The 17491-nt window shown below is 44.1% G+C and overlaps 2 protein-coding genes across 7 annotated transcripts in view; one reads left to right on the plus strand and one right to left on the minus strand.

The window, feature by feature from the left end:
• The window catches only part of MYO9B (myosin IXB), a 43549-nt gene extending 34359 nt beyond the window's left edge, over positions 1-9190 (minus strand). For all 5 annotated transcript variants that reach the window (XM_084221226.1, XM_084221225.1, XM_084221224.1 and 2 more), the window contains exons 1-3: positions 9120-9190; positions 3750-3858; positions 255-1148 (exon numbers count right to left, since the gene is read on the minus strand). In XM_084221226.1, coding sequence (XP_084077352.1) covers positions 255-1091 — 837 coding nt within the window. In that variant the 5' untranslated portion in view covers positions 1092-1148; positions 3750-3858; positions 9120-9190. The remainder of the gene's footprint in view (positions 1-254; positions 1149-3749; positions 3859-9119) is intronic.
• Positions 9191-10243: 1053 nt separating this feature from the next.
• HAUS8 (HAUS augmin like complex subunit 8) lies at positions 10244-17006 on the plus strand. 2 transcript variants are annotated; one of them, XM_084221030.1, is made up of 10 exons: positions 10244-10375; positions 10506-10609; positions 10934-11030; positions 11795-11908; positions 12389-12477; positions 13092-13163; positions 13643-13801; positions 14619-14760; positions 15509-15650; positions 16348-17006. In XM_084221030.1, exons 1-10 carry the CDS (start codon positions 10312-10314, stop codon positions 16466-16468), a joined length of 1104 nt encoding a protein of 367 aa, XP_084077156.1. In that variant the 5' UTR covers positions 10244-10311; the 3' UTR covers positions 16469-17006. The 2 variants fall into 2 exon arrangements, with proteins under 2 accessions (XP_084077156.1, XP_084077157.1); XM_084221031.1 differs by having other exon boundaries at positions 10506-10600.
• Positions 17007-17491: the final 485 nt, after the last annotated feature.

Raw genomic sequence — 17491 nt, forward strand, 5'->3', positions numbered from 1 at the left:
TTAAGTCATATACAAATTACAAGCAACAGGAAGTCAAGTGAACACAACAAGGAAAATCAAACAGAAGCAGTCGGCTAACGCTGCCAAGCACCACTGCAGCCCAGTGACATTTAAACCTACACCAAGTGACAAGCCTAAACCAGTGACATTTTAAGCCTAAACCAAGTAGGTGACTCAGAAGTGGCATTCAACAGCAGCTATTTGAAGTTTTTAAAAAACAATTTGCATGGAAGGCAACTTGAGCATGAATTTACCTCCAGAACTGGTCCAGCTCCCAGAATGGTTCTCTCCACACCACTGGCGTACCCTTTCTGGCTCAGTGCCGTGAGGCAGTGAATTAAGAAGTTTGTGCTTTGGGTTTTCCCAGACCCACTTTCACCTGATATAACGATGCACTGATTAACATGTTTTTTAAGCATTGTGTGATAGGCCACATCAGCAATGGCAAAAATATGAGGCTCCAACTTCCCAAGCTGATGGTTCTCATACATCTTGACATACTTGGGGTTATAAATGGGCAGGAACTTGAAGGGGTTAATTGCAATCAGGATACTTCCTGCATAAGTGTAGATTCTGTGCTTCAGGAAGCGGCACTTGAGATTCTCCAGGAGCGTTGTCTCGGTCAGGTTGGGCAGATTGCAAAGGTCATCAAAGTCCTCCTGGTGCCAGGGCAGAAAACCCCTCTCCACCAAGCGCCGGGCATCCGTCTCCTTGGAGAGCAGCTGCATGTGCACATACTTGATGGAGCCATCAGTGTTCCTCTCCTGCAGCAGGAAGTAGTACCCATCCTTCTGAGGGTGCTCGTCCTGAGCGCGCCGCGGCCAAAGCAAAACCCTGTGCACGGGAGAATCGTTGATGTCGAGTACCCATTCTTCTCCACCTGATTCTTTCACCTCCACGAGCACATAATGTTTGGAGACATCCAAGTTTAAGATGTTAATCACATCCTTGATGACATCTGATGACGTACTGTCCTTAGTTGCTGTCACTTTGCAGCAGGGAGCACTTTCTGTTGAGAGTTGGGGGTAAATATGAAGATTATAGGCTGCCTTTGCCTGGCAAACTGCACTGTCAGCATCTTTTAAACTCATTCTGTCCCCAGATGGGCTTCAGTCTTCCACCCCTGCTTAATATGCAGTGCCCATTGTCTGAAAAAAAAAGAAAAATTAAAAAAATCAGGTATTAAAAAGTGTGTACAACAGGTATTAGGGCAAGGTGTGATTTTCTGCAGGATGAGAATACAGTTATTACACAGGGCATTTGTTCTTTAATAACTTACTACCAGTGATATTATTTCTAACAGCCTGTTTGGGATATCCTATGGAGAGCAGAGCTGCCACAGCACCCAGCCTGCTTTCACTTTTCCTTCTACTCCCATGCCACCCCTTCCACCCTGTCATGGCACACAAGAATTCATATAAACAATGCAAAACAAACCAGGATCAATGTCCAAACTAAAACTTCCTTATTTCCCCAGGTTAGTTTCAGCCCAGATGCTTTCCTTGACCTGGTCCACATAAACATTTATCCACCCTCCCACAGAAACTCTTCCTTAAAGCTGCACCAGCAATCTGAGGCAGAAACAGGGTCAGGTCACTTCTAAATTCAACAGTTTAGAGCAGCCATGAGCTATGGCAGAGGGATCAGCGCACATAGACACAAGGAGGAAAATAGCTCTGACATTGAGACACACTTTTTTCCCCCTTATTTTCTCTAATTGAGCTCTTTCCATGAGAAGTACAAGACAGGTAGAGCATCTACTCCACAGAGCTCTCAGGGAGCAGAGCCCCCAGCAGCCTGGAGCAGACACTGCTGTCAGCCCCTTCCAACACAGCACAGGGATCTCCTCAGCATGGGTCACTTACACAGCCAAGAGACTGCTCACTGCACTTGAGTGAACCACATCCTTGCTACAGAGGGCTTCAACATGACTTTTATCTTCCATTTTAGGCAACAAAGTAAAGTTAAGTCTTATTGCAACTACTTTTCAGCAGTAAACAAGATCCTAAATGACCCACTTCATTCACAAGCCTTTGTACCCATCACATCAACTCCTTCCTCACTGGGTTCAGGAACCTCATTCACACATCTCCAAAAATCATTCATCATGATGGCTTTTTCCTCCCTTCAGCCTTGCTGCAGGCCAGACATGTAACTCCAGCCTATCACCTGCCTCAGAAGCCACCTCTTCCTCACTGCCAAGTTAAAAGTCTCTAGACTCTGTCACATCTGTGCCTTCCCCAGTGATTTTCCTCTCATGTGCAGTTTGGTGCCCCAGGTCACCAGGACTAAGTTTGCCCATGCTGCTTTAGCTCCAGTTTCTTTGCTTATCAAGGAGTGCTGAAGGAGAAGGATAATGAAATACTCCTTTGTTTTAGCAGTCTGTAAAACTTCATTCTGAGAATAGCAGTTCAATTTTTGTTTCAAGAACAAAGTGTTCTAATTATACACTGACATGCCAAATACATTTTAAAAAAAAAGAGGAAAGAGGCAGAGAAATGCCAAAGAAGTTACTTTTTGCCACTAAACAACTGCACAGGAACTTGCACAAGGCCACAGAGAGTAATCATTTCAAATTAAAATCAGCAGAGTTGGAGGCTTTTAGCTGCCACTTCCAGTGCAAGTAATGAATCACTTCACAAAACATATGACATAGCTGTGGCTCATGAACAGCCTCTGAGGAGGAAACTGTGCTTTCAGGGACTCTGCACAGACAGCTCACAGCAGACACTGCCACACAAGCTGGATCATTTGTAGTGGCAACTCATCAAAAGGAAGGCTGAATAAGGCACAGATGGCAAGACAAACCACAATACATCTCTGATCAAACTGTATGATCCACCCAAAAATGTTTTTCCCCATGAAATGTCATTCTCTGTTCATTAAGGAGGGCTGGTTCCAAGAAGCAGGCCACACTAGGGCCGCAGCAGTGAGCTCCAAGTGCTCTCTCCATTTCCTGTAATTACCACTGACCACTAAAGAAGTCTGAAGCACCTTTGAAGCAATTAAGCAAGTGCTAAACATTCTTAATATATAAAAGCTCAAACCTTGACACAGAGTAGAATGTGCAGCAAACTGCTGCTCATGGGGAAGATCCACCTGAGCACAGACAGAAAAACAGAACAACAGCGACATTTTCCTCTGCAGCTACTCAGCCAGTCCAAGGGACACAGCCTTTTGCAGACTTCCTTTTTTCACTCCCCAGCAATTAGTTTCAGAAACACAGTCTGCTGAGTTAGAGGAAGTCCCCTCAGTAAGCATTTTGGCCAAAACAGCTCCCTAAAAACACTGCACCAGCTTTTTGCCAACACAGAAGAGCTGAACCTTAGTGCTGACCTGTGACTTTACTAACACACATTTCCTAACCTTGTCTCATGTCAGCTACCAAAATTTGGGACATTGCTCAAGATGCCAGCTCACACTTCCCAAAGGGGAAATCAGAGTGCAGATGCCACTTCTCTACAAGTGATAAATCCAAGGCCATTAGAGCCAGTAGGGTCTGCCCAAGTGTGTACAACTGGAAAATTCAATTTTTCCATCTGAGCATGTCCAGATATTGCAGAGGTTTGAGGAAAACCTGCTGGTCCCCTACTACTTATGATTTTCTTAGAAAGGATATCAAATTTATTTGATGACAACACTGCTCTGAAAGAGACAGATCTCTGGCTTCTCACTAAACAATTTTTCAAGCTACAAATGAGCATATAAAAGCAAAAGAGCATTCACTGGACAGAGTATAAATTGGTTACCTAATGAGTCCCAGTATTCAACTAAGGACAGGTGTCTTCAAGCAGTTGGAGGGTGAGTTCCTAGTGAAGTTGGGTTCCTGGCATCAAAGTAAACATTTTCATGATGGTTCTAAAAAAAAGAAAAGAGTTACTGATAAAGAACATATCATAGATGGAGAAGGCAGCAGGTGAACAAGAAGTTATATCAGTTAGATAGTTCAGTAATATAGGAGAAAGAAAACAACTGCTTAACAAATTTCTCCTGAGTTTACAGATATATAAAACTTCAACTTTATCCAAGAACCAATCTATATCAGAAGGATGGAAGAGGAGCTATCCTGAAATAGGTGAGAAAGCATAGCAAGGAATTAGTTTAACAAGGTAATCTACCATAGCACCACAAGCATGACAGTGAATGCAATCTCCAGATAAACATAAATTAATATTTCTCTAGGCAGCCATACCACCCTTGGACTCAGAGGATACGTGACCAACACAGCATCTAGAATAAATGCAAATTTCAATTAAGGAGCTAAGGGCAGCAACAACAAGAAAATGCCCTCCCTTACAGGCAAACACTCTGCAAGCTTTGTCTGCAAGGAGCACACTGAGGACGCTGTTATCAGGGGCAGTCCTTGCAGGGGACCTGCAGTTGGGTACAATCACCAGGCTGGAGGACAAACCACAACACAAGGCAGAGGCTGCAATTCACAGCTAAACGAACTCAGCAAACAGGAGACATAAACATCAGCAGAAGGTTAAACTGCAAAAATCTAACTGACACCAATGAGGGCTGGTTGCCAAACCTCTTTTTAGAATATCAACCAGCCCCTAGCAACCACTTTTTAGAATATCAGCTAGCCCCTAACAACCTCTTTTTAGAAAATCAGCCAGCCCCTGGTCACCACTTTTTAGAATATCAGCCAGCCCCTAGCAACCTCCTTTTAGAAAATCAGCCAGCCTCCAGTAACCAAGTTAATTAGAAGAGTTAATTAGGTACCACCCTCTTGTTTATGTCAAAAGCAGTCTGAAGAGATGCTTGCAATCATTCCTTCTCATTTTATGATCAATTATTTAGACAATTTTAAGCAATTGAAGTATTTATTCAATGTAATTTGGCTCATCATGGAAGCACAAGCCTGAATTCAGGTGCAGAGAATACTGGAAGTAAAAGGAGAAATACAAGAAAGAAAGTAATACTGAAACCATACACATCAGCAGGCAAACCCTGCAGCACAACCACCACTGCTGGCTTCTGTCTGGAGGTGGAAATTCTGCAGTTACCTCAAGTTCTTTCAATACCTTTTCTTATAAGAAATCCCATTTCAATATACACAAGAGGAAAAAAATCTGTAACTTCACTTTTTGCTCAGACAATTTTAGTAACAAAACCAAAAACTCAAATTCTAGATGGTAATTTTGATGGTATTTTGTAAGGGTCCATTAAGCCAATAAATTTTTTAATAGGCATTAAAGCCAACAGTGTCCACTTGGTAACAGAGTGGAACTCCAGCAGAGAGCTTTGCCCCAATCAGTGCAGGGTATCTCTTTAGTTTAAATAAGGCCATAATTTGAAGCCACATATTTAGTCAATGAATCATGGTGAAGCTAAAAAGGGAAAGCTACCATTACAGCAAAATTGTTGAGGATGAACTGTATAATATTCCAGTTCATCACATTTTCATGTGCATTTCCACTGCTGCATTCCTCAAAGGGAAAGATTCCAGCTTCTCCCACTGCTCACCAAGCAATTCTCAACACAAAATGGAAATGAACCAGGTACTTGACCTCTGATATCCTCCAACACCAGAACTGCCAGTGACCATCCCAAAAAGAGACCAACCTGCCTGGTCAGATTGAAACCATTTAGCTATTTCAAAAATATTCAACTATTACCGACCTTGATTTCCAAAGCAAGGGATCTCCAGCAAATCAAGCTACAGAGACACTTTAAAATTTCCACAATTAATTGTGCAATTAACAGGTAAGGTAAAGATCCTTGTCCTACCGCATGTCATAAGGACAGGTGCTGATAATTGAGCATAATTGATTTTAATTTTTTTCAGTATTCCAGCGCATTTGTAGATTACCTGAAAATCACTTCAGGTTCTAGTCACACTTCAATGTTTTCTTTGGTTATAAAAAATTCAGCTGGACTAAACAACTTCAGATCCTTGCTTTTCTTTAACTAAAAGCTCCCAAAAGGAGGAGTTCTGAATGGACCACACAAAAATTACGACACATTTGTTACTACTCTGCAATCAGCCCTGCAGGGAAGTTACTGCCCAGAGTGCCTGACAAAGGAGAAGCTGCTTTGCAATGCAGTGTAACACAGGAAAAAGTCAAAGAAATCACTTTTGGTACAGGCAGTTCTTTCTCAGCTACCTGCTCCTGCAGCCCAGATCCCAATCCCCACCCTAAACCAGCCATTTCCTCTGAATTATTTAAATGCACATCTCAACTCGAAGCACATACACTTAGCAGGCTTTACAGTGATGCTAGATGATTTTACCTTGGAAAAGTTTGTGGTCACAGAGTTACAGATGGACATGAGAGCATGATTCAGAAAATGTGGCCCAGCTGAGGAATTAAGGCAAAGCGACTGAAAGGCTCAGAGGTAAAGAAAGCAAGCCAAAAGAACTTTGGGAGCCATTCTACCATCTTTTGTAGTTTTCTTAATTTTTTCTTTAACAGGACTACAGCTGTCAACCAAGGAAACAAAAGTTTCACTGCTCTAATGTTGCATTTACACCGATGAGAAATTTTTTGAAGAAACTTGAGGCTGAACTTTTGCGTGAACAGAATGTACACATGTCCAAAATAGCTTTAAAAACACTTTTATTGTTTAGTATCAATGGTCTTTATAGAAAGGGCAGATTTTTCTGGAATCTGCATTGAGTTTCATTCGGTAATCAGAGACACACAACACAATAAAGCCTTGATAAAAGCAACTCCACAGGCCACGCTTAAGTCACTTGATACACCAAGAAAACACAATATTCTACAGACAAAACCTTTGAATTTTCATTTTGGGAAATAAAGACATTCCTATCCTTCCTATTAGAAAAATAAACCCTTATCAGCATCTCGGGCTTTGCTTCTCCTTGATGTTAGCATAAACAGGCCTTGTTTCTCAGAAATGTGATAAACACCTTCAGCCTTCAAATTCCCAAAAAAACACTGAGCCAAAACATTTTGTTGAATCAGAGTCTTTCACTCTTTTCCTTGACTGTTGAGATAGCCAATACTGTTGCATTTTTTAGGAATTCTTCCTTTTTAAAAGCCTGGGATATGCAAATCCTGCCCTTTGACCTTGGAGCTGAGGAAAGGCCATATTTAGCCTCAGTGTGCATGTGAGTCAAACACATTATTCATGCACAGGATTATTCAAGAGGTCTAATGTTTGAATCACTATGGGTCAGAAAACTGCCTGCACAGAGTATTCCTTCCTAGGTGAACCTCCTTTAAATCTTTCATCAGCTGCATTTACTCTTCCTAAATTATTCAGTTCCATGGGTGGTTTTGGGTTCCACAGAAAAGCCCAGACCTGGGAGTCCTCCCCCTGGGAATGGACAGTTTGTGCAGGCAGCTGTCACTGCAGGAGCTGCAACATTCAACTTGTGAAAAAGCTTTTTGTTGAGACAAATGTTCAAGCACAGTAACAAAAAAAAAAAAAAAGTCCCAAACTGTACAGTTCTACAAAACACTCTGCATTACTGCAGTAACTCCTGGGTTTTATGTGAATAATGAAGGATTAAAGATTGAGGAAGTGGATGCATCATCCTGAAAAGCACAATGGTATTGAAGTTCAGATATAGGGCAGGCAGAAAACCCCACAGCAGTGCAAAGACAAAAAACCCTAGATGAACTACTTTCTAAAAAAAGCCACAATGAATCTTGGAGCTAATATAAGTATGCATTAAATGCTCCCCAAGCTGCTTCCCCTACATTAAATGGATTTGTTCCTGACAAGATCCTGAGTTAAAGTCACCCAGGGCTCACTAAAACTCGCTGGGTGTGACACCAACTTCCTAAACTGGAATGCAAGCTTACCCCACGCTGTTACTTTAGGGCAAGTTCTTCAGCCCCGGATTCCAGCTAACAGGCCTGAAATCAAAGAGCTCCTAATTACCCATGACAAACTTATTTGCAAACAGCTTGGCAGACGCACCGATACCGATCCACCTCTAGGAGCACCGTGGGAGGATGCTGATGACATCTTTGAAAGGCTAATTGCATCTGCCAGGAGCTTGAGATCATCTCCAGCCCTTTGCTCCACTGCCACCCTTTTCCAGGAGGTGAAATCAAAGAATGTTGAGCTCGTTTGCATCCAAAGTGCTTCTCGCTTTTCACAAACGTGAATTGCAAATAAAGCTGAGCGAGAATTTTGCCAAAATGCTTACAGAGTAACAGAAAACAAAGCTAAAATTATACTGGGAATTCATCTTCCACCAGGATCACACATACCTGTATCAGACCGATGGCCAGAATTGTCATGAGTCAGGATAGTAGTCTGATACTTTTAGTCTGGAAACATGTAACAAAGGGTGTTCCTAGCTTGCAAAAGTTTTACTTCCCAGAGATTGCAGAACTAAGCTTGCCAAAAAGACAGAGCACTATCGACGTCCACACAGCAAGAGGCACGATTCAAGCTGGCAATGAGAGCCATCACCATAAAGCACGATCTCAGCAGAGCAGCAGCACCAGCTGTCAAGAGCTGCCCAAAAATAACACAAAGAAACCAAAGAACCCTGAGAGTTTTAACGAATTTTTCGGAAGATCGTGAGATATGCGTCTGAAAGATTACAGGCTGTTCATACCGAGAGTCAGAGACATCACAGAACACTGAAAAATCACAAGCAGAGGACAGAAAAAACCGAGAGCTGGAAGCAACACCGCGCCTTCCTCAGCGGGCAGGCTCTGCCCGAGAGACGGGAGGCACAGCCGGAGTCAGACACTTCCCTTCCCCTGGGCACCGCCAGCTCCTCGGGCACGGCTGACACAAAGTTTATCAGCATCTGCCCGTGCCCGGCACAGCCCCGGAGCCAGCACAGCCCCCGGCCCCGAGCACACCCGAGCTCCTCAGGGCGTCCCGGGGAACCGCTCCGGCCCCGAGTTCCTTAGGGCGGCTACCCCAGCCTGGAAGTGACCCCCAGACAGCCCCGAGGAGCCGGCCCTCCCCGCTCCCTCACATCTGCCCCGAGGCACCGACCCTCACAGATCCCCTCAGAGCCGACCCCCACACGCCCCCTTAGAGCTGCCCCGGCCGCCCACAGCGCTAGGTGCGAGACCCGGTCGCTGCGCGGCACGGCCACCACAGCGCTGAGCAGCACGTAGCGAAGGAGCGGGAGGTTTGCGGAGCCGGGGAAAGAGGAGCGCGGGGCCCGTTACCTGCGCCGGTGTCGAAGCGCGGCCGTCCGGCCCGGCCCCGCCGCCGCCGCCACAGGCCCCGCGCGCGCCACTTCCGGGTAGGGGGGGCCGGGGCGCGCCCATTCAGCGCCGCGCTCTCCCCGCGCATGCGCCGGCCCGCGGCACGGCTGGGGCGGGGGGCGCGGAGCGGCAGCGCGGCCTGAGGAGAGTGGGGGGGGGATGCGGCGGGCGGTGATCCGAGGGACCCGGGTTCGAGCCTGAGCCCGCTTCTCGCTCCACCCGTGGGTGGGCAGCGCAGCAGCCAGGTGCTGTCTGTTTGTATGAGGCAGCGGGGGTGGATTCTTGTCAAAACCAAAGAACCCTAGAGCCCTGCTGGGCCGGGAGGGTCCCTGCCCGCTGCTGCGGCTGTTGTGGCTGTTGTGGGGTGCCTGGTGCTCGGTGAGTCAGAGCACTGGGGCACGGTGGTTCACAGAATTGCTTGGGTTGGACGGGACCTCTGGAGATCACTCAGTCCAACCCCCTGTCTCCACCTGGAGCAGATGACACAGGCACTTATCCCTCCAGAGAGGGAAATTCCACATCCTCCCTGAGCAGCTGTTCCAGTCCTCGGCCATCCTTAACGTAAAGAAGTTCTTCCCCATGTTAAGGGGTTTGTCTTGTGTTTTAGTTTGTGCTCATTACTCCTCATCCTGTCACTGGGCACCACTGAGCAGTGACACTCTCCTCTGGACACCCTTTGGAGATATTTCTATCTTTATATAGGATTGATGGGATCCTCTCTCAGCCCTCTCTTCTCTGGTCTAACCAGGCCCAGCTCCCACAGTCTCTCCTCATCACAGAGATGCTCTAGGCTCATCATCTTTGTGGATTCTCTCCAGTAGCCCCTTATCTTTCTCGCACTGAGGAGCTCAGAACAGACTTCACCAGCTAAAGCTACCTCCCACCAAAGGCTTGGGGCAAGGAGCACTTTTAGGGCCAACAGAGCTGCAGGAGTAGCCCGACCCTCCTTTATCGCTGTATTTAAAATCAGCGCAGCCCCCGGGGCTCCTTTCATTCCTCCGCGCCGCCAGGGGCCGCGCTGCCGCCCCTCACCGCTCCCGCCCCGCCGCGCGCATGCGCGGTGATTCAAACGCAATGGCGGCTGCGGCGGCGCGGGGCTGAGGGGGAGCGACCCCCGCCCGGCTCCTCGCCCGACCGCCGCTGCCTCGGCACGATGTCCTCGGAGGGCAGCGGCACGGCGGCGGCCGCCGAAAAAACGCCTAAAGCTAAGCGGAAAGGTAGCGTGGGGTGAGGGCGGACCCGCTCTGGCTGAGGCGGGAGCCCAGCCCGGCCCCGCCGAGGGGGGATCCGACCTGAGGGGGGATGCCCCGCGGTGGGCCCGGCTGAGCTCTCGTTGCTCTCTTTCAGGAGGAAGAATCGTTCCCTCTCGCTACCTGCAGTTCGATAAGAAACACAGCAAGAAGGTGCCGAGACAGCCAAGCTCAGGCGTCGGTCCGCGAAAGGTAGAAAAGGTGCGAGGGGCGGCTTGGACGTGTTGGGCTGCTTGGACGTCTGGCAGTGAGGGAAAAAAACCCCCAAAAAAACCAAGCAACCAAAAAACCCCCAACCAACCAAAAAACAAAAACAAAACCAAAAAAATACCACGGTAGGGAAACCGCCTCTGCTGGGGTTATGAGGGAGTTGTGGAATGCTGTTAGGTGTGAGCTTGGGACTCTACTCCGGTGACTTGCAAAGCAGCAGGATGCCCTGGGATTTAGTTGTTTATTGTCAGCATTTACGTTGAAGGTAAGATATTGCTGATTATGTTCTGTCTTAGCTGTTTTCTTTCTTTTCAGGATGTTTCCTCAAGTTCCTCTTCATCAAATAGTTCTCTGCCATCTTCTAGAACTAAAGCAGGATTGGCTGTCACTCAGAATCATGAAACTTTTGCTAGTAGGTTTTACCAGTGTTTAAAAATTATTCTTTTGTATTTCCAGCTTATGAAACTCTTAACAACTCTAAGGCATTGATATTTTGTATTATTTGCATTACTGGCAGTTATTATTTGTATGTATAGGAAATTAAGAAACTTGATGTGGGACTAAGACAAATCAGGTCCTGGCTCTGAAATTGAGTTATTGGGTCTTTCCTGCCTTTTGCGCAAGGTTTTGAACAGTTCTTTTCCTCCACCATTACTCTGCTTTTTTTATTTGGTCTCTCTGTTAAACCAAATGTGAGTGACTGAAAATATGTCTGCAAAACCATCCATTTTATTTCTTTTTTTATTACCAATGGTTCCTGTCTGGTGTTACTGATAGTCCTTGGTTGTCTCCATAGATATCCAGTTATTGAGACAAATTATTCCCTTGTTTTCAGTGAATTGGGACCTCAAAGGGTCTCGTTTTATGGGGTCATTAGAGAGTGGGCTTTAGCCATAATAATTTTCAGTTCTGGCCACAATTCCAGTTGGTAACTTACTTAGGATGTTCAAGAAAAGTAAGTTTTTAAGGCTGTTCATTAGAAAACAGGTGCTTATTAGACATTGCTGGGAAAAGAGAGTGGCCTAAGGGGAATTTTCAGGTCATTGTGGGGTGTGAGGGGAGGGATGGGACCAAATCAGCTTCCCTGGGCCTCTACAACCTGGAGTTGTGACCTTGAGCTGAGCCTCATGCTTCTAGTTCTGATTCTCCTAGTCTGATAACAGCTTCTTTCTACAGATGTTGACCTCAGCTCCTTGAATCAGGCTGGTTTTGAGAAGGGTGACTTGCAGTCCACTTTATTGGATGAAGGCAAAATGAGGCTACCAGACCTTGATATTTCTGTTATTAATGGTAAATTTCCATTCATATGCCATTTCTGGGTTGGTTTTTTAAATTTATTTATTTTTAATGTATGTGCTGAAACTTGGGGCTAAGAAATTGTTGTATTCTTGTAAATTCACAAAAGGACTTTAAGCAGAGATACTAACACCTTTGGAGTTGATTTGTGGCATCTTTTGGGTGCTCTGTTTTTATTTAAAGTCAAAAAGTAAAGAATAAAGTAAAAAATTAAAGTACTCTTGAGTCTTTGTTCCTATAACAGGTGGGTGTCAGCCCTTCTGAAAAGTGGATCACATTTGTTTGTCACTTAAAGCTAAATGATCCATATCTGCTCCTGAGCATATCACAGCCAGAAACAGAGCACAGATCTTTCTTACTGGTGCACACAATAATTTTGAAATTATCTCTGCCTTTAAAGGACCTGGTGGTCTATTGACCCACCCTACAGACCTCACAGAAGAGCAGCACACTAACTTTGTTGTTGTGATTCAGATAAAAGTGACTCCAAGAAGAGTTCTTATTCAGAGTCTGCTTCAGATGACGATTCAGAGACAAACAAAATAAGTGAAGAGACTGATGAGGTGAGTCTCACTGCTTATATCGGTAAGGATATTTATTTTGAAATGAAGATTTTCTGTTTATCTTTAATCTGAATTACAGCTGAGGTCCTGGGAGGATCTAAAGCCTCCTTGCAGAAGTCAGTGCTGGCAGTGTTTGGTGTGTTGATCAGATACCTGGACACTGACCAGAGCTTTCCTTCCATTACTTGTGATAAAGAATCTGTTCCAGTTATTGCATCTCCTCAGGTGGATTCTTCTTGCATTCCTGCCCATACTCTTTAATTATATCCCATTAAGTATTTCCTGGCATTTTTGTTCTGAGAACAGACACTGATTAAGTCTTATATAAAGGGCCTTATTTGGGGATCTCATTCAGTGTAGCACTGGAACTTCAAATTTTCTACAAAAATTATGAAAATCTGCTGAAAATATTGTTAAAGGTGGTGGAACAAAGAGATGTCTTTAATTAACATGAGAGTTAAAAAACCCAAGTTTTATCGTTGAGCTGCCTGTTGGCAGTGATGATTCCAGCCATAAACTGGACTACTAATTAATTTGGTAATTAATTTGACCACGGAAAAAAACAATTGTTTAAATACCAAACTTGATTTAGAATATTCTTTTCTTTTCTGAAGGAAACTGATTCTTATGATCCGATGGAAGAGCTGGAATCTGAGACACTACTTTTAACTTTCCTAAGAATAAGGGTGAGACTTGGTTAAATATTTGGTGTTTCAGCTAGAACTTGATATTGAGGAATTGTTTGATTTCTTAAATGCATCCTGACCTGTAAAAGTTGGATTTTCTGACTGTATATGTTAAACCATAAGACTTGCTGTGACAACTCTTAGAGATGATTCAGTGCCAGTCTTAACCTAGTGCTAGTTCTTAGGAATTAGGGGGAGGAAGAAGTTTTGGGAAAAATGTGAGTCTGTGTGGAGTTGAGGGTTATGGCAGTGAGTTTGTTCTCTCAGTGCTGTGTGTGTATTTTCCTTCACAAAAAGAAGCAGGGGTGGGCCAAGAGTCTTGAGAGAGTCTTTAATTCTGATTTTCTGTGCTGTGTGAGGTCTCCTCTTCAGTAATTGAAACTCTGGTCTAGTCTGAGGCTTGCATTTCTTTATTCAGAATATGTTAATTGCTCCGATGTAGCATTGCTTTAATTGTGAATATTTTTGGGATGTAATAGACAGAAAAAAAGGTTGCCAAGATGGAAGAAAAAGCAGAAAAAAACTTGCTAATGTTGTGTGAAGAAATGCGAAAACAACAGGAAAAGCTCTGGGAGCTGGAACGTGAAATTCTGCTTGAGGAGAGAGAGCAGAAGCTCAATGAAACATTAGACAAACAGGTAAATTTGAATTAATGCTTCTCTGATAGTTACACAAACTCATTTCTGAAGTAGTTCTTTATCCAGGGGAGATTTCCCTGTTTCTGTAGCCTGCAGGGGTACAATTTTATACATCTTAAAGGAAATGAATATATCCTTCCTGTTGAGGTCTGCAGCACCTTTGTCACTGTTGAGTTGCCCCTGGTGGACAGGCAGGAAGGAGAAGCTGGAGCTCTTGGGCAAGGGCAGAGATTGCAGTGGCTGCCAGGGCAGGGTCTGGGTGATGCTCAGGAGGTGAGAGTACCCAAAACCACAGAACATCCCACACTTAGTAACTCCAGCTGTGGTCAGAGCTGAGATGCCACCCCTTAGAGAGAAGTGAACGTCTTTATTTGCCATGTTTGTATGTTTAGCCACAAGTAGTTCTGGCCTAATGGTAGGAAGACAGCTTCTAATGAATAATTAATGTTTGAATAATGAATTTTCAAAACTGAATCTCTTTGCTTTTTAACAAATACACATTGCAAAAATTGAACAAGGCTTTTGGAGAACACACTTGTTAATTATAGTCAGAGGATCTGATATAAAACCCTTTGCTGGCTATGTTGCCAATATCTCTTACCTACAGGAACAAGGGAACTGCTACTGGGGACAGAGAAGAAAACATAATCAACAGCTTAATAGGATCATTGTACCACAGACTTCTTGAATTCCTCTGTCAATAAGCATTTCAGAGTGGTATTTGGTTTGATCATAAAGTGTTTTTCTGTAGTGAGCCAGGTGTGTAATCACAGAGGATGTGCTTTTGGAGAAGTGCTGTTCAGTGTGTCTCTTTCAGATAGAAGTGCTGTCTCCCCTCGTGGCTGTGTGTGAACAGTTTAAAGAGCAATACAAAAGCTTTGCAGCTTCCCTGGATGCTGCAAGACACGAACTGCCCATAAAGAACATTCACGTAGAAGGAGATAAGCAAACTTACCTTGGTATGAAAATTTGATTTATCACATTTGCTTTCAGTTGTAGTGGGTTTATGCTAAAAACCCTCGCGTTGTTACTGCTGCATCTGATCTTTCTTGTTTCTGTGTTTGAGGGACAGAGTCACCTGGGCAGACTTGCTCATGTTTCTTGCAGAACTGGAGCTTAAATATTATTGTGTGCTGTCTTGAATTAAAGAATATATAATAAATCAGTGTATGCATTTTGTATTGAAGTCTGGACAAAAAGTTCCATTTTTGAACTGCTGGCCTGCAAAAAACAAGATTCTTAAATGATTTACAGTAATCTTGCACTTAAAGACAAATGAAAAACATTTATTGAAGAACTTAGAATTCTTGTGAGAAGGCTAGATAGGAATAGGTGCATTTTTTTGTTTGTGAATGTTGAAGGAAATGGCTGAATAAATTTCATGGAGGGGGTACATGCCAACAGCAATACATGAAACTGGCCAGGGAACTTTGGGTGTCTAAAACTTGTTTTTCCTCTTACATTTCTCTTAAAAATCTTTGACATACTCTAAAAGAAAGTCTGATGAGCAATATTAATAGCCTGTTGCTGATGCTAGTCACAACAGTGAATAATAATTTGGCTTTCAGAGTTTCATGGTGTTTTTGTGAAAGCTGAACAATATTTTTTTTTGTAATCTAGTTCACCTGTCTCTGGGTTACTCCAGCTGTTAATATCTTGTATTAACTGGTTCATTTTTAGTAATACCTTTAACTTCTCATCTTCCAGATGAACTGGAGAAGCAATTAATGATCACACAGGAGCTTCTGACAGAAGTGATGCCAAACCACTCAGAGGATGGTGCAAAAGCACTTGGTACACTGAAGGAGCTTCAAGAAGTGTCTCAGCAACTGAGTAAAGGACTTCAAAGGTATCACAACAATTGGGTGGAAAGACTTGTTGACTAAATATTCTGAGGCAAATCTATAGCCCTTGCCAGTATATCTCCAGAACTCAGGCTGGAGGCGGGTTATGTGAGGGTTTGGTAGCACTGTGTAATTCTCTTTGTAGCAGCTATCTGTATGTCTGTCCCTGCCCTGCCTGCAGTCACAGTTGGGTGTTTGGGGTTGGGTTTGTACTCCAGGTGAGCCACCTCAGTGTGCCATCTCTGACACTTCAGCTGAGAATTTCACTGAGCAAGAACAGACTTGGTAAATATAGGTATGTAGGAGTGGAGAAACCCAGGAGACAGCAAAGTGAGCTGCAAGCTGTCTTAAATAACAACCCTGCAAATGTGTCATCCTTGAGAAGGCACAAGCAGCACAGAGAAGGGTTTTCTCCTCAACAAAGCATCCCTGGGAGGATGAAGAAGAGATAAAGCATGACTTATGTCCTTCCCTTCCTTCATTGCCCCAGAAGAGATTGGAGTTTAAATCTTTGAAGATTAATAGACCATTAAGCCAAACTGCCCCATCTCATCCTAGTTCTTACTTTGGAGAAGAAAATTCACATTTTACATTTGTTTTCTTCTGGTGGGGCCATAGTAGGAGACAGATGCAGATGTCCAGGCATATAGTGTTTGGAGTTTTTGTCCTTCAGAGTCACTAATTTAGCTTCATGTGTTCCAGGAGCTTCACAGATGTGCAGAACCTGTCCTTTGAAGCCAGTAAAGAAGTTTGTCTGCATAACCAATACTTGTGTGAAGAGAAGCATGGAGTAGATGTTGTGAAACGCTGGTATTTCAACTGACTTTCTGTGTTGTTTTACTACTGGGTAGGTACTAACTCAAAGCCAGCAGACTTCTTATCCTTTTACTTCTGATGTGGACATACAACTTGCCCAGTTTTTTAGTGAAGCCAGCAGCAGGGCTGCTCACTGATACAGGAATTGGAGGGTTGTTCTGCAGGCTGTCCCATGGGAGACATCCCTGCTTGCTTTTATTGGGGATTTCTGTGACTAGGTTTTCCATCCCTTTCTGCCCTGACAGGACTGAAAGGTAAAGGATAAAAAGTGTTATTCCTGACACTTCTGACCTGTGTGGTAATTACAGCTTGAGCATTGGTTGCTCACTGAACAACTTCTGCAGGAACTTTGATTTGTCCCATATGTTTGGATGTGCTGGGTATAAAGCACTTGTTTGGAAGGAGCCTGGTCACTTTAAACAAGTGAGAAGTTTTGGTAACTTCTCACTTCTTAGTTTCCTAATTGCCTTGTAAATAAATTATTGAAATTACAAATGCTTTTGTATAAACCTGACTCCTCTTTAAGGATTTTATTGTTTTTAATAATAAAGACTATTGTCCACTGCTCTATCAGTAGCCTTCAAGTTTGAGTATGTTCACTGATCTCCTACAGCAGCTTTTGTTTCCATCTGGCCTTCCTTAGGGCTCATACTGCACAGTCCAGTGATGCACTGGTACACACCAAGTGTCCCAGTGCTCATCCACGAGCGCCCCAAGTGCTGAGGCCAGAGGATTGGGAATGGGGAAAGAAACCCCAAAGCTGATCACTGAGTGCATGTGCTGTGCTAGGAACATCCAAGCCACAGCTGGCATGTTTCTTCAACATCCTTTCCTTTTCTCTACATTCTTCTGTGGAAGATGTGCTGTAACCTGTATTTTTTAACCTGTGGAACCTCATTTTGTGATGATTTTTCGCATTTCTAGCTTAAGCTGTGTCTATAAGGCTTTTTGGCCTACTCCTAAGATACCTGGAGTGTTATCCTTGCACTCCTTCAGGTGCTGTTCAGGCTTTCTTCCTGGCACTACTAAA

This window comes from Fringilla coelebs (genome assembly GCF_963513975.1).
Source record: "Fringilla coelebs genome assembly, chromosome: 24".
In the NCBI taxonomy this organism is placed as follows: domain Eukaryota; kingdom Metazoa; phylum Chordata; class Aves; order Passeriformes; family Fringillidae; genus Fringilla; species Fringilla coelebs.

Coding starts and splice junctions, on each gene's coding strand:
- HAUS8 (XM_084221030.1), top strand. CDS start 10,312: ATGTCCTCGGAGGGCAGCGGCACGGCGGCGGCCGCCGAAAAAACGCCT. Junction 13,164..13,642: donor TAACTTTCCTAAGAATAAGG/GTGAGACTTGGT, acceptor GGGATGTAATAG/ACAGAAAAAAAGGTTGCCAA. Junction 13,802..14,618: donor ATGAAACATTAGACAAACAG/GTAAATTTGAAT, acceptor TGTCTCTTTCAG/ATAGAAGTGCTGTCTCCCCT.